The sequence below is a fragment of the Oryctolagus cuniculus genome, chromosome 5 (assembly GCF_964237555.1).
Source record: "Oryctolagus cuniculus chromosome 5, mOryCun1.1, whole genome shotgun sequence".
Taxonomy (NCBI): Eukaryota; Metazoa; Chordata; class Mammalia; order Lagomorpha; family Leporidae; genus Oryctolagus; species Oryctolagus cuniculus.
In genome coordinates, this window is record NC_091436.1 from 135,894,019 (window position 1) to 135,913,019 (window position 19,001).

The following is a 19,001-nucleotide window of genomic DNA, read 5'->3' on the forward strand; positions in this document are numbered from 1 at the left end:
ACCAGCTGCTCGGAACTCTGAAGACTTGTTTCCCTTCTAAACCATCCCGCTCTGCCCGAGCCGCCGCCCGGCTTTCCCTCTGTGCTTCCCGCCTGGGCGAGTCAGGTTTCAGGGGGCAAGCCTGGGGTCTGAGCTCAGGCCTCATCCGCATCACAGCTCTTCCCTGTTTCCCACATATTTGCCGACTGGGAGGTTTAGGAGAAGGGGAATTACACCCGGAAGCAGCTCTGATGAGCCTTTTCCATTTCGGAGGCTGAACGGACATGTCTAGGCATCCCTCCCCAGACACCGAGAAAGACACACCACTGCAGGTTTCAAAGAGAAAAAAAGCAAATTTGTTGTGGGTCAGAGGGTATGAAGGGGAGGGTTCTTCACCTGCCCCATCATCTTGACTAATGGGAAGTGGGAAGGCATAGAAAAGGCAGTAGATGGGGGCGCATGCCCCACTCTGAACAATAGAGAATCTGATATAGATACTTTGTATAAAAGCCACTTGTCCTCATTTGTGTCCTCTTGCTGGCTGTGCGGCATTGGGAGCAAAGAAGCTAGGGTGGTGGGCCACAACACAGGGGCTCTCCCTGGCTACCCCGTAGGGTCACTTTGGATCCTTGGTGGGGGCGTAGCAGAGCTCTAGCGGCCGGGACACCTTCCAGAACTTCTCATTGACCAGCTCCAGGGTCAGCGAACCATTCAGCGTCTAGGGAGGGGTAGCAGAGAGAGGCAGGGAGAAGAGGGAGAGAGTGGGAGAGGAGGGACAAGGAGATGAGTGAGCGGTGACAGGTGAGCCGGGAGCAGGAGAGAGAGCAGGAGGAGGAGGACAGGGATGAGGGGAGCAGCAGCACAGGCAGTGACAGGAGGAGGGGAGAGGAGAGGGCCGTGGGTTGGGAGGTCAGGCCCGGGGCTCCATGTGGCTCCAGGCCCTGCTCCCCTCCACTCCCCTGGACCGCCGCCCTCGGGGGCTCTCACCGTGAATGCTCCACCTCCGGGCGCAATGTAGATGGTGTACTGCTTTTCACTGACACCCTCCAGGCTGGGCAAGGCAGGCTCCTCAGGACTGTCACCTCCTCCGGCACCCCCACCCTCCCCACCACCCCCATCAGGTCCCCCAGTGTCAGATGAACCCCCTCCGGGCCCTCCTGGCTCCCCAGCCTCTTGCTGCTGCCTCCGTTCAAGGGCAATGCGCAGGGCCAAGTACTTGGAGAGGTGGTCCACTGTGGCATTCCCAGTCGTCTTCACATACCTGGAGCGGGAAAGAGTGTGGGTTTAGGGCCCTCGAAGACCCAACTGTGGAAGGGAGGGAGGGGTCTTTCCAGAGGGCCTCCGGGTTAGGGTTTCTTTTTTGGGTTGGGCAGAGGCCACTTCTGATGGAAATCTGCAGGATTTCCAGTGGTCTGGGGAAAGACAGGGCTCCTCACCTAGTCTGGCAGTATTCTCCCTTCTCCACGAGCAGGGGGTGGGGCCGGAACACGAGTTCAATTTCTCCACCTGGCTCTGGCGGGCTGGGGGCCCCGGGAGGGCTTGGGGGCCCCAGAGTCCCCCCTCCCAAGGTGCCTCCCCGGTCACCAGAGTCCTCAGAACCGGCACCCCCACCTACCCCACCAGTTCCGCCTCCCCCTGTCCCCACACTGCTCCCCCCTGCGCCCCCTCCACGGGGTCGCTTGGGAGCAGGGCCTGGGGCAGAGTCAGGAGCGGAGTCTGAGCTCACGTCCTCTCCGTCCCCTTCCCCCTCCCCAGGCTCTCCTTCCCCCCCACTCATCGTTGTGGTCTGGTCTGACCCCGGCATCGGCCGCCTCACACGCTGGGCCCTGTGGAAGCAAGTGGCTGGGGTTAGAAAGCACTGGGGATAGAGGGCTTAGAGTGTACACTTCAGAGAACTAAGAGGGTAGGGAACTCTTACTGCTGACGCCTAATGTGTGCGAAATGCTGTGAGCCAAGCCCCCTACCAAGCATTCGTCTTGCTCTTATGCTTGGGGAAACAAACAGGCTTAGAGCGGTTTAGCAGCCTGTTAGAGATCACCACAGGCCGGCTCCTCTCTGCGGTCCAAGAATCAGTAGCTCAGCATCACCTGGGAGCTCACAGGACGCAGACTCAGGTCCAACTCTAGACCTACTGACCCGGAGTTCTGCATTTTTAACAACACGCAAGTCATCTGCGTCCACATCGAAGGCTGAGGCGAGCTCCGGCGCAGGTGGGAATTCCATCCCTGAAGCTTGAATCTGAAGCTGTGCTCGAGGTCGCCCTACTGTCCTAGTGTCTGGGAAACCCGCTTTCTAACGAACAGCAGTTCCAGCTGTAGAGTAGGAAACTGCAATGTAACCCATGATTTCTAGGCCTCCCAGGCTGCGGTCAGCTCTCAGCATGCCAAGTTTAGAAGCTGGCAGGCAGCAAAGACAGCATCAGGAGTCTGACCTGGGCATCCACCCCACGGGCCCTGCTGCAGCCCCTCTCTCACCCTCTCTCTCCCTCCCCTCCCCCCACCTGTGCATGGCCTGCATGGCAGCCCCTCTCTCACCCCACATACCTGCGCATGGCCTACATGCGCAGCCCCCCTCCTCCCATACCTGTGCATGGCTACATGCACAGCCCCTCTCCCTCTCCCTCCCCCCCACCTGTGCAAGGCCTGCATGCACAACCCCTCTCCCTCTCCCTTCCCCCAACTGTACATGGCCTGAATGCGTAGCCCCTCTCTCTCCCTCTCCCTCACCTGTGTACGGCCTGCATGCGCAGCCCCTCTCCCTCTCCCTCCCCCCAACTGTGTATGGCCTGCATGTGTGGCCCCTCTCTCCCCCCTCACCTGTGCATGGCTTGCATGTGCAGCCCCTCTCTCCCCTTCCCACACCAGTGCAAGGCCTGCATGCGCAGCCCCCTCCCCCTCCTCCCCCACCTGTGCATGGCCTGCATGTGCAGCCCTCCCCCTCCTCCCACACCTGTGCATAGCCTGCATGTGCAGCCCTCCCCCTCCTCCCACACCTGTGCATGGCCTACATGCGCAGCCCCTCTCTCTTTCCTCCCCCACCTGTGCATGGCCTGCATGCGCAGCCCCTCCTCGATGCTGGAGCTCAGCGCCTGCTGATTGTGCAGGCGGCTGAGGCGGATGAGCACTCGGTCTTGGTGGGCCTCGTACTCCTCGCGGCTGGGGTAGATCTTAGAGATCAGGGCATCAAAGTTGGGGTCTGGCCGCAGAGATCGCTTGGATACCAGCTTCTTGCGGCAGGTCGGGCACTCCTTGTTCCTGGGATGGGGGAAGGGAAGCCTTGAGGGCGCTGAGCCAGGACCAGCGAGGGGGCCTAACTCTCCGCCCCCTCTCCCTCTCCCCTTACCCGCTCCGCAGGGCTGTGACGATGCAGTCGGAGCAGAATCGGTGGAGGCACTCCTTGGTGGTCATGGTGTTCTTCAGCATGTCCAGGCAGATGGGGCACATGAGTTCCGAATGCAGCGAGCGAGGGGAAACAGCAATCTCCGTGCCGTCCATGATGGCTTCCTGGAGGCACCAGTGCGAGGAAAGGTGGGGGGGGGGGGAATGAGGGATTTTAGGAACAAGCAATTCAAGGAACAGGAGTCTTGAGAAGCACAGTACGATGGTGTGGTTCCCACTGCCACTGGAGGATGATGGGAACTCTGAGACAGGGAGGCTACCGACTGCAACAGAGTGGGAACAGAAAGGGCTAGGGCCCACTGATTAAGAGTAGCTTTGGGGGGCCGGCGCTGCGGAGTAGCGGGTAAAGCCGCCACCTGCAGTGCCCGCGTCCCATATGGGCACTGGTGCGAGTCCCAGCTGCTCTACTTCCGATCCAGCTTTCTGCTATGGCCTGGGAAAGCAGTAGAAGATGGCCCAAGTCCCTGGGCCCTGCACCATGTGGGAGACCCAGAAGAAGCTCCTGGCTCCTGGCTTCAGATCAGCGCAGCTTCAGCCATTGCAGCCAATTAGGGAGTGAACCAGCAGATGGAAGACCTCTCTCTCTCTCTCTGCCCCTCTTTCTCTGTGTAACTCTGACTTTCAAATAAATAAATAAATAAATCTTAAAAAAAAAAAAAGTAGTTTTGGAGTTGAGGTTCGGTGAGAGGCTTAGGGGTGGGAGTGGCACAAGACACATCTCTGGTTCAGAGAAAGCTTACTTGGCAGAATTTCAGAAAGTGTGATCCTGGCACTATCTACCTCAGAAACTCCCACGCGCCTGTTGGACATGCAGATTCTGAGGCCGATGGCACTACGGAATCAGAATCGGGGGCTGGGTGGGCTTCATGAAGCTCCAGGGTTAATCTCCCAAGGTGGGTCTTACATGCGCTACCCTATGACAGTGACCTGGGGGACCGGGAAGGTAATTTCTGTGTGGCTTCACTCCCTCTCAGATGAAGGCAGTCACACTTGCCCTGCCTCGCCTGTTTGGAGGCTTCCATGAGATAAACGCGCAAAGCCTCTGAAAAGATCACGGTGATTCACAGGTAGGGTAAGGCAGTCTGTGGAACCGGGCGGAGTCGGCAGAACAGGCATAGCACGGAAAAGGGGGGTCTGTGGACTGAGGGGGTTGAGGGAGCGGGTAAACTGGGGAGGGGGGATCTCTGTCACCTGCGGGGTCCGGTGCAGCTCATACAGACTGAGTTCCCACGTCTTGCTGGCATTCTGGGCATTCGCCGGCGTCGTCATGGTGACCGGGCGCAGACCCCCCACCAGGACCCGGCAGCCGAGGAGAAGAAGGCTGGGGAGGGGGAAGGGGAGGCGGTGTTGGGGGGGCCGCCCCTCGCGCAGACCCCGCCCCTCCAGAGGCGCCCCTCTTCGCCCCCGCCCCGCGCCGGCGCGGTCCCTCACCCGGCTTCGGCCGTCCGCGCTCCCACCGCCGCCGCGCCGCTCCGGAGGTCCGGGCTCGTGGGTCGAATTCGCTCGGCCCGCAGCCGCCTCTCAGACAGCAGCTCCCGCCGCCGCCGCCGCCATGGCCCGGGCGCTGGGCCCTACGTCACTTCCGCCTGTCCCTGCGCTTCACTCCACCCCCCCCCGCCCGCGGAGACGTCACCCGCCACTCAGGTCGCGAGTGGGACGCGACGTGGACGCCGGGGTTCCCCTACCCGCGCCACGCGCCAGCCCCGCAGGAGGAGCCGGCGTCCCAGGAGTCCCACGCCACGTGGGGACCACGGCCTCCGCCTCCCGCGCGGCCGACCCGAGCCACACCGTTCCCTTCCCGCTGTCCCCACTCGGGGCCTCCGCCCCGGGGGGCGGGGCCTGGGTTCGCTTGGACCCCAGGAGGGGACCGGGGACTCGGGAAAGGGGCCACCTCCCCCACTCCGCGTTCCCCTGCGGCCCTGGGGGTGTCCCCGGCCCCGACACACGCCCCACTTCTTCGTCACCCCTCGCCCGGGGGTCCTGGGGAAAAAAGCTGCCGCCTTAGCCAAGTGTTGTAGGTCCGAGGAGCTCGGGACTCCCCTGACCACCCTGGGGACTTGCTCCAGCCTCCGCCCTGGCTCCCCCTGGGCCCTCCGACCCGCTCTCCCCCTCGAGGTCTGGGGGCAGCGGCTCGGGACGTCCAAACCCAACTCTCGGCCGGAGCCATAGACTCGAGAATTGCGTTTGGACAATCAGGAGCCGCGGCCCGCGGCGGGAGGGAGCGCACGGGAGGAACGGGGAGGTGGGGGGGGGGAATGGAGACACCACGCGGAAGCAGGGACGCACAGATGGGGCTCCCACTGGGGAGGGCGAGTGCGCGCGGGGCAGGGGCACAAGGGCCTTTATATCTGGAGTGCGGGGGAAGTGGGCAGAGGACTTTGCTAGCATCCTAGTCAAGGAAGGGGGTCGGCGAGGAAGAGAAGAGGAAGCGGCAGCGCGATCCCCATTGAGGGCAGGGTAATAAGGGATACCAGAGAGAGACCAAGAGACCCTGGCCGGGGTCCTAACCCCTCCAGCCTAAGCTGGGGCTCCCAGACTGGGGGCTGTGGCTGCCAGGGGGTGGCCTGTCTCTGGGACAAGGCAGCAGTGGGTCCCCTTGCCCCCCACCCCAGTTCCCCCTACTTCCCTGTCCTCTCCTTCTGTCCGTGGCCAGTCCTTATGTGGGCGCCAGAGTCGATTAGCGCAGACCCCCTCCCCTTCCTCCTCCTTCTCCCAGCCCCCTCCCTTCTGCTCTCCTCCAGCCCCTTTCATCGTCTGGTCCATTCCCCTAATCCTGGCCCCCTCCCCTAATCCCCCCCATCCGACCCCAGGCCGGCTGCAGCTATTGTAAGGTGGAGAGAAAGGGGAGGGGGGGCTTCAGAGAAAGAAGAAGGGTGGGGGAGGGCCACCTGTTCCAAGACCCTCTCCCACAGCCGGACTGGACACCAGGAAGGGGCCGTGAACAGATCACCCCTGGGGACCATAAGGACCCAGGGTGTTGGGGGGAGGGCCTGGTGCTGCAGAACCAGTGGCAGGGGGTGGGGTGGAAACCCCTCCCTCCAAAAAGACCCGGAGTGTCACACAGACACAGTGACACACACTCCTTCCTCTCACACCCGGCGGCGGGGGTTGCCCTGGGAGACCAGGCAGTGAAAGGGAACAATCCTTAGGGAAAGGGAAAGAGGGGGAGGTGGGGAAGGGTCTGAGGGCTTGGGCACAAGAAGAACCGGAGGTGGCAGGGAAGAGGATTTGGAATTTATTAGGGTCACAAGCACCCCTGCCTCCCATATTCAGCATTCCTGAGCCAGACACTGCCACCCCTTTTGTAGCCTGGGAACTGGAGTCCTCATCAGCAGGAGGCCGGGCGGAGTGGTGGGGGCGCCAGCAGAGCCCAGGGTCCTTGAGGCAGCTACATGAAAAGACCTCCTGGGAGGAGCAGAAACATTTGGACAGAGCATGGGTGGAGAGACAAATGGGCTGGGGGGTGCCCACTTCTGTCCCTGGCCCCAGGAGCCTCTGCCCTTCCCACAGAGGCTCCACACTCTCCACGCTTTTGATAGAATCTGGTTCCACTTCTCTGCCCTCTCCCTCCCCATGTCGGCCTCGTACCAGTGACTTCCACTGAGGCCCCTGTGATGTATCCACTGTCTTCCGACGCCAGGAACGCGACCACATTGGCTACATCTATGGGAGAGGGAGGGAGAGGGCAGATCCTACTCAGGCCCACATAGGCAAATTAGCCAGCATCTCCACCAAATACACCCCTCCCCCAGACACACATCGACCAGTAATCTGAGTGGGACCCTCTAAAAATACCATAAAACGTGGGGTCCTTCCAGGCCTGCTCCCCACTCAGTGCTCACCCTCGGGGCTCCCCATGTGTCCCATCGGGATCATTCCGGTCACCTGTAGGGAAACACTCATATGTTGAGTGAAAGTCTCTTTTATGGAATTTTTGGAAGACTGAGTCTGTACCCCTTTGCGTGATTTCTCATGCGTTTATTGAATATTGTTTGCCAGGCACTGTGTCTAACATTCTCTCTCTCTCTGAGGCCCAAACAGATTGTGTGGATGCTTCTGTCCACCCCCTCCCCCCCAGCCTCCTACCTTGTCTATCACTTTCTGCGGCACTTTCTGTGTCATGGGTGTTGCAATGAACCCTGGGAGGACAGAGTTACAGCGGATCCCGTGTCTGTGGAAGGCAGGGTGGCCATTAACTCTGCAGAGGCCAGCACACTGACCCCTCCCGCAGGCCCACTCATGACCTCAGCAAATCCCCCAGGACCACCAGGTATCTGACCCACCGTCCAAGCTCTTTGGCTACTGTCTGGGTCAGCCCAATCACTCCAGCCTTGGATGCAGCATAGTTTGTCTGCCCCAAGTTCCCCACCTACAAGTGAATCACAGGCGAGGGATGAGTTGGGCATCCCGAGGAGGGGACTCTTCTCTGTACACCCCCTTGGCTGGCTGACCTTACCCTAACTCAGCCTGACCTTTCCAATGATGCTACTGATGTTGATGATGGAGCCGTGACGACCACTGGCCACCAGGGCTTGGGCGGCAGCCTGCGTGACTAGGAAGATGCCCTGGCAGGAGAGATCAGCAGCAGTGAGAGCCCTCCTCCAGCTCCCTCCCCATGCGAGAGGGGTGAGAGGTCACAGGCGCAGGGGTCACCACCTTGAGGTTGACGGCCACGACTCTGTCCCAGTCCTCCTCAGACATGTGGAGCAGAAACTCATCCCTGGTGATGCCGGCGCAGGACACCACGACAGATGGCGGGCGAGAAAAGCGGGCCTATGGGAGAGGGTGGTCACACACCAAAAGCCCACCCAAAGCTGGGCGCAGTGCAGCCAACTGTAGAGCTTTAACGGGGCGAGGTGGCCTGGTGTTCACCTGCACTTGCTCCAGCAGGCGCCCGACGGCCCTGGCCTCTGACACGTCAGCCTGGAAGACAGCGTGCTTCCCGCCGGGTGCCCCTTCCTCACTCTCCGGGCTGCCTAGCAGCCGCACCGTCTCCCGTGCCGCGGCCGCGTCCAAGTCACAGGCGGCCACACTGGCCCCCTCACAGGCCAGGCGCTCACAGACCGCACGGCCGATGCCACTACCTGCACCTGAGGTGGGATGGAACACGTGGGGGAGGGGCAAGGGTCAGAGGTCACAGGGCGCTGTTAGTAAGATTTCGACCAGGGACCAGAGGTCACAGGGGTCGCGGAGTTGAGAACGCACCCTGATATCACTCCGGCACCCCTACCCGCCCAGGGAGAGCACCCCCCACCCCCGACCTGTGACCAGGGCCAGCGCGGAGCGGAGCCGGAGCTGAGACGCCATGGCGGGTGGCGGGTGGGCGGTCACCAGAGCGCTGAGCCAATCCGAGCACAGAGAGGGCGTGGCGAGTGCAAAGGCGAGGCCAATCGACTCCGGCCATCTGCGGCAGCCAGCGCGGGCTGACCTCCCACCGCGCAGGCGTGGCCACACAGCATCGCTGGGGTACTTGGGGTGCGGGGAAGACTAGGGGCCTTCTCCCCCCCAAAGAAAAGACAAAGACTGCATGTGAGGCGGAATATCCAAAGACTTTATTTCAGGTCACCACCCCTCCCCCTCGATTCAAACACAGTGATACAAAATGAATACAAACAAGCCAACAAAAAAATCAGGCGAGATTACCAACTGACCCTCTCCCCACCCCAGCCCCCAATCACTCCCAAATCAGGACACGATTGACGTTTATCCCCTCGCTCCTCTGGTTCCTCCCTCTGTCCAGGGTTCTGGTCTTCCCTTGAAGCCTCCAGAAACCGGTGGGAGAGGGAGATGGACCTTGGAGAAACCCTACGTGTGGCAGCTTGGTCCTCTGAGAACAAGTGGGGTAGGGGACACTGCGTCGGCTGCCATCACCGCCTCCCTGCCAGCCTTCTTCATGGCCCCATTCAGTACCCAACACAATGGTCCCTCTGGCCGAGCTTTCTGACCTCTAGAGCCCCCAGCCAAATGTTAAAGGCCCAAATGCCGAAGTCTCCATTCTCTGAGACTGCAATGCCTTCCTCTGGCAGATGCCCCTGGCCAGACCCCCAGTCTCCAGAGCTCTGACCTGGAGTTAGGGGAAGAGGTTTAGAGCAGGGGGTGGGGGCAGTTCATCTCACCTCTCACTCGAGGTGGGCAATCAGCACCATCATGACAACACCACCCAGCAGCCCCAGCACCTCCAGAAGTGACTGTAATGGTGACGCCTCCCTCAACAGCTCAGGCAACACGGACACTGTTGCTACATAGATAAAACCGCCTGCGGTGAACGGCAGAATCCAGCCAGGACCTGCGCCTCCCGCACCATCACTGCCCACTGCCCCTCCTTCGGTTAGAAGGGCACAGGCTGTGCCTGCCAGTGCCCCCACTGCTGTCAGTAGTTGTAGACGCATCGCCTGGTGGAAAGCAGAGAGAGGCACTTATCAATAACTAAAGGTTATAGCAGTTTCAATATATGGCTGTTGAACTACAGGGGTAGAAAACCAAAAGTCAAAGAAAAAAGGGGGTGTGTGGTTTGTCTAGAATAAATATTTCTTCAAAAATCTTAAAGGTTCAAAGAGGTTCTTTCCACAGACTTTCTAAGGTCTGATTCAGCAGCAATGAGTGTGTATGTGTGTGTGTTTGTTAGGTCCCCATAAATCATCTGACAGTTCAAGAAATACTGAGGCATAGGACAAAGAAAACAGAGCTTTTCTCCCCTCAACTCTAGCGGATCTGTTGATGACAGTACAACTCGTTTGGAACTAATGAGAAGGAGTCTGGGTCGGGAGTAAACGAGCAGTGATAAAGGATTTGAGACCACTGTCTTTGATGGACATCACCACCAACCTGCTTTTTGCTGCAGCCAGACTGGACCAAGATGGCAAAATCCCCGACCTCATGGGGCACTTCATGCAGCAGGACGGTCATTGTGGTCAGAATCCCCAGCCCCTGGCCCCCTCGAAAGGAAGCACCAATGGCCAGGCCATCTGTGAAGTTGTGTGCCAAGTCAGCAGCCAGATTCAAGTACCCGGACACACGCAGATCTGTACGGGAGAGGCAGACAAAATGACCAGAACATCCATCGCCCCTATCCCAGTCAGACTTCTCACACCACGGCTCAGAGACCACTTCACCCCTTGGGGTTTCCCCAACACCTGTCACCACCTGCACGTGTATTCTGTGTGACCCACTGCCAGCCCCTTGGTGTTTCCCTGACGCCTGTCATCACCCACACACACATTCTGTGTGAGCCACGATGGTCCCCCTGCCCAGGCTTCTCCCCGACCCCGACCCTCACCTGAGCCTGTTTTTTCTTCCTCAGGGTTCTGAGCTCCCACTGACCCATCTTTGGGCCCCGTGCTTCCTCCTTTCCTCTTCCGCAACACCCCTCCTTCCTTTTCTTCTTCCTCTGAGCTCTGCTTCTCCTTTGGAGGGCACTCTGAGGGAGAAGGGAGTTGGTCAGGGTCTCCTGGCGCGTCCTCCCGCCTGACAGCCATAAGGTGTGAGGACGCTGAGGCAGGCAGGGTAGCTTTAAGGAAAGCTGGCCCAGGGCTCACCCTGCCTCGCACGTCCGTGACTCCCGTGACCGTGACCGTGAGTGTGTCCGTGCCCATGGCTGTGTCCATGTCCTCCTTTCACATGCCTCACGAACTTCTCCACCACAAGGAAAGCGACAATTCCGCTGAGAACCCACAGTCCCACAGACAGGATGGGGCCTTGGCCTGGGAAGGAAGCATTGGGACATGAAGGGAGCCGCAGATTCCAGACATCTCCTCCTCGAGTGCAGGTGCAGAGGAGGGAGACCTTCCCCAGCACTCCGACCCAGGTCTCGGCCGTCTCTTCCTCACCACTGTGTGAGTGTCCATGTCCGCGCTGCTCCACCGTGTGGTGAGAGTGAGGTTCTGGAGGAAGCCGGGGGACGAGGGGAGCAAAAAAAAAAACAACAGATGAGGGGGTACCTGACTCAAAGGGGGAATACTGGAAGGTCACTCTTTTCCCCAAAGAATGGAATAGGTTAATATTTAAGGTAAAATCAGAGGTAACTTACCCAAGGCATGAGGGATGAGGTGCAGGAAAGCATCTCCCAGGAGTCCGCCAGAAGCAAAGCTTAACAAGATTTGCAGCAGAGAACTATGGCGGGGGGAGTTTGACTCCACAGGGATAAGGAAGAGGAAGAAAAACGGCGCTGCAGATATCAGCACTGTGGCCCCCAGTGCCTGGTGGGGAAGAATCAGGTGGTCAAGCGCTGGGTGGTTTCCCAACAAGCAAGAACCAGCCCCTCTCTCCCCCGGCCCCTGGGGACTCACATAGGCCCAGAGAGTGACAGTGTCCAGGTCCTGCTTGATGCCTGGAGCCCCAGACTCCCCATAGCCTCCACGGCTATGCTCATGGTCATGTCCATGTCCTCTGTGGTAGAGGCTCTCATGGGAGTGGCCATGGGAATGGCTATGGCCATGGTGCAAATCCTCATGTGAATGTCCATGGTCGTGACCGTGGGTATGCCCATGCCAGATGCTTTCGTGAGTGTGGCCGTGGCCGTGGCCATGGCCATGGGCATGGCTGTGTCCATGGTGGAAATCCTCATGTGAATGCCTGTGGCTGTGGCCATGGAAGTCCTCTTGCAGGTCCTCGTGCTGGTCGCCATGACCCCCGTGTCCAGCCACCAGCAGACCCAAGGCTGCCCAGGTCAGCAGCCCCATGGCCACCCAGTGGGGGGCCCCCAGGCCTCTGGCCATCACGCTGACCAGAGGGACAGAGACAGTGACTTCACTCGACCTACTGGGGTCCGTTTTATTCCGCTCGCGCCCTCCGTCCACCTCTATGGGCCGCTCCCCCACTCCATTCTGCCCCCACCCCACAGTGTTCCCAAGGCTCGTTCTTCTTTATTCCGACACCACTCCCGGATGGAGGGCCCCCCAGGACACCGCTCTAGGCTTTCATGTGTCACGTTACAGTCTCTCTGGGCCCTTCCTCCCTGACTCACTAGATGGGGAAAAGGCCTGAAAGGGACACAGAGAAAGGCAGGAATTCTCACCGGCTGCGGAGTCCTCTCCTTTCGCGGTTTGCTCGGACGTGGCAGTCACGCCTCCAGCTCCCGCGAGAAGAGGGAAGCTCCCCCGGTACCTTTACCAATATGGCGGCACCCAGCACCCCGGCAGCCGCGAAGCCGCCCAGGCCTGACGCGCACGCGCACGAGTGGAGGTTATTCGCGGGGAGGGCGGGCGAGGAGTGCTAACCCGCCAGAGGAGCCCGCCTCCTCCGTTTCCAACTAGACGAGGGGGCGGGAACTAGCGACGAGACTTCCCGTTTGCACAAAGATGGCTGCCACATCGGCGCTGTCATTTTGGTACACAGAAGAGGGAAGCGCCTAATCCGATCCAGTTCAGGCCAGAGTCTTTTTCCTCTGGGACTTACTCGTGCTCAGTTAGTCCCTCGACCACACCTGGGGAGCCCCTGGCACCTCCTCTTCATCCCTACACTCAGCCGGGGACCATGTCTTGGGCCGCTCGCCCGCCCTTCCTCCCCGAGCGGCATGCCGCAGGGCAGTGTGGGCCGGTGGGGGTGCGAAAAGAAATGCATTGTGGGGTCGCGTCCCGGTGGCGGCGGCGACGGCCCTGGCTGGATCCGGCGGCGGCGGCGGCGGCGGCGGCGGCAGTAGCAGCCGGAGAACAACAAACCCCGGAGCCGGAGCCGGGGGAGGCTGGACGGGACGGGATGGGCGACAGCGGGCGGGGTGAGTGTCCTAGCGGACGGGCGGGCGAGCCAGTGACCGCGTTATCTGCAACCCCACCCCACCCCCTCCTCCGGCGCTCGTTCCCTGGCGCTCCCGCCCCCTTGTTTGTAAACACGCGTCCTCTCCCCGCCGAGGGCCTCAGCGCCCTCCCCCCGGGGCGGGGCGGGGAGGGGGAGCTTCCGCCCTTCTGGCCGCGGCCGCTCGAGGCCCAGCACGCGGGCGGGCCCGGGCGCGGGAAGAACGCGCTTCCCCCTGGGCTTGAGAACCCTGGGCAAACGTTTAAAGGCGCATCCTGCGTCCTCGGAAGGGTCTCTTCCGCCTGTGTCTTTCCCCCGCTCGCTGTGGCCGCTCCACGTGCTGCCCCCACCCGCGAGACAGGTCTGGCTTGGGTGACCTGGTTTTCATTCAGATGCATTGATTGGATTTTCCCCCTCTCTGCTCATCACATTTAGGGCGTGTGGAGCGGGATGGGGTGGGTTGGGTGCGATGCGGGATTAGAGAATTAAAGTCTTCAGTTGGATGATGGAACACTCATTCTCTCTCTCTCTCTCTTTTTTTATCTCTCCTGTCTGTGTGTCTCTGTCTGTGCCCCTCCCTCAGACTCCCGAAGCCCAGACAGCTCCTCCCCAGCCCCCCTTACACAGGGGCTCTCCCCCCCTTCTCCACCTGGGCCACCCCTCCCCGCTTCAGCGGCCCCATCCCTTGGAGGCTCTGGGGCCCCACCCCCACCCCCGATGCCACCCCCTCCACTGGGCTCCCCCTTCCCCGTCATCAGTTCTTCCATGGGGTCCCCTGGCCTGCCCCCTCCAGCTCCCCCAGGATTCTCCGGGCCTGTCAGCAGCCCCCAGGTGAGAGGTTGTGACCCACCTACTGCCTCTCCACTTGCATTTCCTTGGAATCCCAGATCCTTGGGTGGAGTTCCCTGTGGGCACTGACCTCCCAGTCCTCTAACGCTGGCAGGCCTGTGGTCCTTGGGAGCCCCCTTGCCCTTGCGAGGTGACTGATCTTTCAGCACGTTTGCGCCCCACCCCTGTCAGAGAACCCTGACGTTCCCCATGCCCCTTCGTCCCAAATGCCCTTCAGGGCTGCTGTGCTGCACCATCTCGGTGTGGGGAGGGGGGTTGCTGTCCCTACCTCTTTGGGGTTGGGCGCTGGGGCTGGCCCTTCTGGCGAGCTGCAGTGTAAATAGTCTCCCGGAATGTGCAGTGCGGGCCCTGCCAGGTGGTGGGGAGCGATTTCCTTCCCAGTAAGTCTCCCTGTGACTTCCCTGTCTCCCCCCATCCCAGATTAACTCAACAGTGTCGCTCCCTGGGGGTGGGGCTGGCCCCCCTGAAGATGTGAAGCCACCCGTCTTAGGGGTCCGGGGCCTGCACTGTCCACCCCCTCCAGGTGGCCCTGGAGCTGGCAAACGGCTGTGTGCAATCTGCGGGGACAGAAGTTCAGGTATGGCCTGCAGGAGGAAGAGCGGCTGCACCTGCACCCTCCTCTCGGGCGGGTCTCGGACTGGGGTGGAGGCCTGATGAGAGCTCGGATGTGGGGTGCTCAGAGGGGAAGGGGCACTGCTGAAGGGGGGGCGCTGGATAGCCCCTCACTTCCTGGCTCCGCATCTCCGTGTGAGGATTTGGCAAACACAGGGAAGACTTACAGCTGAGTTTTGCCGGAGACTGGCAAGAGACTTCCCGGTGAGGTCTCCACGCAGCCTCCTGATTGCTGTGCCCCCGCCCCTGCAGGCAAACACTACGGGGTCTACAGCTGTGAGGGCTGCAAGGGCTTCTTCAAGCGCACCATCCGCAAGGACCTCACCTACTCGTGCCGCGACAACAAGGACTGCACGGTGGACAAGCGCCAGCGGAACCGCTGTCAGTACTGCCGCTACCAGAAATGCCTGGCCACGGGCATGAAGAGGGAGGGTAAGGACTCTGGGAGGGGAGGGCGGCCTCAGCCTGTGGACCTGGCGGGAGTGGGACTGCTCGCTGTCTCCTCCAGAGGGCGATATTGGACTTCTCTCGCCCCTCTCAGCTCTTCCCCCAGCACCCTGCTCTGTCTCTTGAGTTTCCTTAGTGCTTCGGCCTCTGTGACCTGTCGACACCCAGTGCCCTAGGGTAGGACAGCTTTGCTCGTGGTGGGCCTCTCTGCCCGCCCTCCTTCCATCTCGCGCTCCTGCCCTGCTGTTTCCTTGTCCCCTGTGGTCCTTCCTCTGAGCCCTGGCTCTCTGTCCTCCCAGGCTGCAGACTTTCCTCAGACCTCAGGGCCTGCCTCCCCTCTCCTCTCTCATTTTCTGATTCCTAGAATTTTGAGAGGGACTTGGCCCAGTCTCTCATTTTAGAGAAGACGGACCAGCGGCCTGGCTTTCCCAAGGTCACACACATCAGGAAAGAGTGGTGGGGCCAGGCTCAGAACCCACAACTCCGAAGACCCAGGCCAGTGCTCTTTTTACTGGCTGTTTATTGGGTCAGAAGAACACAGAAGTCAGTGAGTCGCACTTGAATTCAAACGTGTGGCCTGCCAGGTAGTGTGTCAGCTTAGGGAAGCTCTGTAACGTTTTTGAGCCCTCAGTTCTTCATCTTTGAGAAGAGAAACAAGCACTCACAGGGTTGTTTGGATACACGAGTGAGTGTTAAACGTGCTTACCGTGTTTCTTACGTAGTAGGCCCACTTTAAGTACAGGCTTCCTCCCCAGTCCTCTCATCTTCTTTACTTCCTCTTATTTCTCTGTCCTTTCACAACTTCTGCTTCCAGACTGTCCCCAGCCCAGCACTTCCTATGACTGTGTGCCCCGGGACAGGAGACCCTGCTAAGGCCCTGTGGTATTTTGGGATCCCTTCTTGGCTGGATGCTGACTTCCATTTTCCTTCCTCCCCCTCCCCCTCCACAGCAGTACAAGAGGAGCGCCAGCGGGGCAAGGACAAGGATGGGGATGGGGAGGGGGCTGGGGGAGCCCCCGAGGAGATGCCCGTGGACAGGATCCTGGAGGCAGAGCTTGCTGTGGAGCAGAAGAGTGACCAGGGCGTTGAGGGCCCTGGGGGAACCGGGGGGAGCGGCAGCAGTGTGAGTGATGGGGTCAATTCACCTGTCTTCGTGTTGGGGGCAGGGGGTGGGGGGTCTAGGCCTGGTCCCCGCCCTTCCCCCTCCCTTCCCCGACAACCCTCCTAACTGCTAAACAAGGTGGCTCAGACATCTGAGGTGGCTGTGCCAGCTCCCGCCTTCCCCACTCCCCACACAACCCAGTGGCAGGACCACAGGCAAGTCCCAGACAGATGGCTGTTCACACCAGTGCCGGTCGAGAAGCCTGACTGGTTTAGAGAGGCTAAAGGAAGACCATCCAGGAGAGGGGGTTCCCAGTGCACTGTTAAACCTCCCATGACTCTTCCTTCCCTGTCCCTTGTAGCCAAATGACCCCGTGACTAACATCTGCCAGGCAGCTGACAAACAGCTGTTCACGCTGGTTGAATGGGCGAAGAGGATCCCACACTTTTCCTCCTTGCCTCTGGATGACCAGGTCATACTGCTGCGGGCAGGTCAGTGACCTTGGACCCCTGACCTCTTGACATCTGATCCGCTGACCTTCAGTGACCCCAGTGGCCTCACTTCCCATACTCAGGGAGCCCAGCTTGCCGACCTCCCCACCCTCTGCATTCTGCTCTGGGCCTGGAGTCCCACGGCCTGACCTCTGCCTCCGACCTTTGCCACCCTCACCCAGGCTGGAACGAGCTCCTCATTGCTTCTTTCTCCCACCGGTCCATTGACGTCCGAGACGGCATCCTCCTCGCCACGGGTCTTCACGTGCATCGCAACTCAGCCCATTCCGCAGGCGTGGGAGCCATCTTTGATCGGTCAGTGGCCTTCGACTGGGCTGACCTTCAGGAAGAGGGGGTGGGGCTATAGGCTGGTCCGTGTCCAAGGCTGGCTGAGCTGTGACCTTTGAGTGACCTGCAGGTCCCTCTCCAGGGTGCTGACAGAGCTAGTGTCCAAAATGCGTGACATGAGGATGGACAAGACAGAGCTTGGCTGCCTGAGGGCAATCATTCTGTTTAATCCAGGTAAGAGGAGCATGCCCCGTCTTCCGAGACCAAGGCAACCTTGGAGCCTCCTCTTCTGCGGGGACTCCTAAATTACCCAGCCAGCCCCCTCAGTAAGACTCAGCCTGGAAACCTCTCTGCTGACCCAGGGAAAGCCCGGGGATATGGGCTATTGTGACCCCCATCCCACTGACCACACGGGCCCTGCCTCTGCTGTCTGATAGAGGCCAGGAGGGGGCGGGGCCCCTGAAGGGGCATCCTGTGGCCACGGCTCCATGTCTGTCCTGATTGGAGTTGTCTTCCTTCCTCTTTCTCCCTGCCCTGCTGTTCCAGATGCCAAGGGCCTCTCCAACCCCAGCGAGGTGGAGGTCCTACGGGAGAAGGTGTACGCCTCCTTGGAGACCTACTGCAAACAGAAGTACCCCGAGCAGCAGGGACGGTGAGCCGTGGTGGTGGGGCTGACAGCCACGAGGGCTGACGCGAGGCCTGGTGCTTCTAGCCCTCACTCCCCTCCTCTCACCTCCACCTCAGGTTTGCCAAGCTGCTGCTTCGTCTTCCTGCTCTCCGCTCCATCGGCCTTAAGTGTCTAGAACATCTGTTTTTCTTCAAGCTCATTGGCGACACCCCCATCGACACCTTCCTCATGGAGATGCTCGAAGCTCCCCACCAGCTGGCCTGAGCCCGGACCCAGACCCAGCACTCCTCGCCTGCGGCGTGCGCCGGGGGTGGGGCCATGTTCCCAGATGGAACCTCGGAGGGGTGAGGGGTGCTGAGCAGAACCGAGACCTGCGACAGGATCCATAAACCCTGCGAGGGTTTCCTTGGTGTCCCGTCGGAGGGGACCCCAGCTTCCTGTGGGGACTGGACGTCTCCCTTCAATGGCCTTGAGTCTTCGAAGTTGTTATGGTCTGCCATGATTTGGGGTGATTTCTCACCTCCATGTTCCCCAGCACAAAGCACTGGCCCTGCTCCTGGGACTGTCTCCTTGTCCCCTTGCCTCACTTTGTTCCCCGTGTGAAGAGTGGAAATGGGGGTTGGGGGGCAGGCCCCCCAAGCTGAAGGGCATGAGAGTAGGGCTGCGTCAGGCCTTCCTCTTCCTGGAGCTGCAGGTGGGGGCCTCTCTGGAAGAGGACGAGGGCCTGTCCCAGTTCTGCCAAGAGCCCCTTTCACACTTCAGCTCCTGAAGTCAGACTGAAAAATCAAAAAGGTGGTGGTGGTTAAGGGGTTGGTGGAGATGCAGAAACCGGTCTATTTTTAATTTCCTCTGAGGACAGAGACTTGTAGTCAGATTCAAAGAAGTACTGTACTTGCCCAGGTTGACTAAGAAATGCCAGTGGTGGCGGTGGGTGTTGGGGTCTGTGTCCTTGACTCCCCTGCTCCACGTCTTTCAGGCTAACTTGGGGAAGCGGCCTGGGCCAGCGGGGATGGTTTGAGTGTGGTGCCTGGGCCCTTCTCTGCAGCTGTCCGGCCTGGGGCGACACGGCACAGGCTGAGCTCCCAGGCTCCTTGAGGGGAGGTGGGCAGCCTGCAGAGAGGGGGTGCTGGGGCTGCATGACGCTTTGCCCTGCATTTCATCTCTTTGGGGTTTCTTTCCCCTCTTTCACTCACACATAAAATCGCTTTCAAATTAAAAATGCTGTTTTCTTGGACTGAGGTGACTGGGGGTGGGCCTCGGTGTGTAGTGGGGGTGCCCAGTTGGGAGTGCAGGACGGGCTCCTTTTCCCTTGCCGCCCCAGGTTCCCTGGGGCCCGAGAGGCAAGCGCAGGGTGGGGGACACAAGGCGCGCTTTGTCGGGGAGGGGGGAGAAGGTGTGCCAGGCTGGGGGCGGGGCCGCCCGGAGGAGGGAGGGGGGCGGCCGGTTCTCAAAGGCGCCTTGTTCGCCGGTGCCCTCCC

At 60.5% G+C, this 19,001-nt stretch overlaps 4 protein-coding genes and 1 non-coding gene across 8 annotated transcripts; 1 reads left to right on the forward strand and 4 right to left on the reverse strand.

Annotated features, from left to right (window-relative positions):
- Nucleotides 1–312: 312 nt before the first annotated feature.
- RING1 (ring finger protein 1) lies at nt 313–4,961 on the reverse strand. Its single transcript, XM_051854859.2, has 7 exons — nt 4,809–4,961; nt 4,569–4,698; nt 3,322–3,482; nt 3,018–3,233; nt 1,416–1,805; nt 967–1,240; nt 313–697 (listed from the first exon to the last, which is right to left on the reverse strand). Exons 2-7 carry the CDS (start codon nt 4,644–4,646, stop codon nt 596–598), a joined length of 1,221 nt encoding a protein of 406 aa, XP_051710819.1. The 5' UTR covers nt 4,647–4,698; nt 4,809–4,961; the 3' UTR covers nt 313–595.
- Nucleotides 4,962–5,509: 548 nt separating this feature from the next.
- MIR219A (microRNA mir-219a) lies at nt 5,510–5,572 on the reverse strand. Its single transcript, NR_162591.1, has one exon. It is a non-coding gene; the product is annotated as a microRNA mir-219a (primary transcript).
- A 1,017-nt stretch (nt 5,573–6,589) lies between these two features.
- HSD17B8 (hydroxysteroid 17-beta dehydrogenase 8) lies at nt 6,590–8,794 on the reverse strand. Its single transcript, XM_008262776.4, has 9 exons — nt 8,639–8,794; nt 8,250–8,467; nt 8,034–8,150; nt 7,850–7,942; nt 7,661–7,746; nt 7,464–7,548; nt 7,220–7,262; nt 6,966–7,040; nt 6,590–6,782 (listed from the first exon to the last, which is right to left on the reverse strand). Exons 1-9 carry the CDS (start codon nt 8,682–8,684, stop codon nt 6,766–6,768), a joined length of 780 nt encoding a protein of 259 aa, XP_008260998.1. The 5' UTR covers nt 8,685–8,794; the 3' UTR covers nt 6,590–6,765.
- Nucleotides 8,795–8,907: 113 nt separating this feature from the next.
- Nucleotides 8,908–12,558, reverse strand: SLC39A7 (solute carrier family 39 member 7). The gene is made up of 8 exons (XM_002714569.5): nt 12,391–12,558; nt 11,663–12,095; nt 11,404–11,572; nt 11,204–11,257; nt 10,913–11,077; nt 10,654–10,794; nt 10,203–10,399; nt 8,908–9,769 (listed from the first exon to the last, which is right to left on the reverse strand). Exons 2-8 carry the CDS (start codon nt 12,089–12,091, stop codon nt 9,497–9,499), a joined length of 1,428 nt encoding a protein of 475 aa, XP_002714615.1. The 5' UTR covers nt 12,092–12,095; nt 12,391–12,558; the 3' UTR covers nt 8,908–9,496.
- A 99-nt stretch (nt 12,559–12,657) lies between these two features.
- RXRB (retinoid X receptor beta) lies at nt 12,658–18,742 on the forward strand. Of its 4 annotated transcripts, none has more exons than XM_002714483.5 (10): nt 12,658–13,089; nt 13,690–13,937; nt 14,376–14,532; nt 14,820–14,999; nt 15,965–16,137; nt 16,478–16,607; nt 16,790–16,922; nt 17,038–17,129; nt 17,442–17,547; nt 17,640–18,742. In XM_002714483.5, the coding sequence occupies exons 1-10, from the start codon at nt 12,849–12,851 to the stop codon at nt 17,785–17,787; spliced, it is 1,608 nt and encodes a 535-aa protein (XP_002714529.2). In that variant the 5' UTR covers nt 12,658–12,848; the 3' UTR covers nt 17,788–18,742. The 4 variants fall into 4 exon arrangements, with proteins under 4 accessions (XP_002714529.2, XP_008260995.2, XP_008260996.1 ...); XM_008262773.4 differs by having other exon boundaries at nt 12,754–13,089; nt 17,026–17,129; XM_008262774.4 differs by lacking the exon at nt 12,658–13,089 and adding an exon at nt 13,272–13,467 and having other exon boundaries at nt 17,026–17,129.
- The last annotated feature ends 259 nt before the right edge of the window (nt 18,743–19,001 follow it).

Excerpts from the sequence above, each read along its gene's own strand:
- RING1 (XM_051854859.2), bottom strand. The coding sequence starts at position 4,646 with ATGACGACGCCGGCGAATGCCCAGAATGCCAGCAAGACGTGGGAACTC. Across the intron at positions 3,483-4,568 it reads AGCTGCACCGGACCCCGCAG|GAAGCCATCATGGACGGCAC; the intron begins GTGACAGAGATC and ends TGGTGCCTCCAG. Across the intron at positions 698-966 it reads CCGGAGGTGGAGCATTCACG|ACGCTGAATGGTTCGCTGAC; the intron begins GTGAGAGCCCCC and ends ACCCCTCCCTAG.
- HSD17B8 (XM_008262776.4), bottom strand. The coding sequence starts at position 8,684 with ATGGCGTCTCAGCTCCGGCTCCGCTCCGCGCTGGCCCTGGTCACAG. Across the intron at positions 7,549-7,660 it reads GTAGCCAAAGAGCTTGGACG|ACACGGGATCCGCTGTAACT; the intron begins GTGGGTCAGATA and ends TGCCTTCCACAG. Across the intron at positions 7,041-7,219 it reads ACACATGGGGAGCCCCGAGG|ATGTAGCCAATGTGGTCGCG; the intron begins GTGAGCACTGAG and ends CCTCTCCCATAG.
- RXRB (XM_008262773.4), top strand. The coding sequence starts at position 12,849 with ATGTCTTGGGCCGCTCGCCCGCCCTTCCTCCCCGAGCGGCATGCCGCA. Across the intron at positions 13,090-13,689 it reads GATGGGCGACAGCGGGCGGG|ACTCCCGAAGCCCAGACAGC; the intron begins GTGAGTGTCCTA and ends CCCCTCCCTCAG. Across the intron at positions 17,130-17,441 it reads AATCATTCTGTTTAATCCAG|ATGCCAAGGGCCTCTCCAAC; the intron begins GTAAGAGGAGCA and ends CTGCTGTTCCAG.
- SLC39A7 (XM_002714569.5), bottom strand. The coding sequence starts at position 12,091 with ATGGCCAGAGGCCTGGGGGCCCCCCACTGGGTGGCCATGGGGCTGCTG. Across the intron at positions 11,573-11,662 it reads CTGTCACTCTCTGGGCCTAT|GCACTGGGGGCCACAGTGCT; the intron begins GTGAGTCCCCAG and ends CTTCCCCACCAG. Across the intron at positions 11,258-11,403 it reads CCTCATCCCTCATGCCTTGG|AACCTCACTCTCACCACACG; the intron begins GTAAGTTACCTC and ends GGCTTCCTCCAG.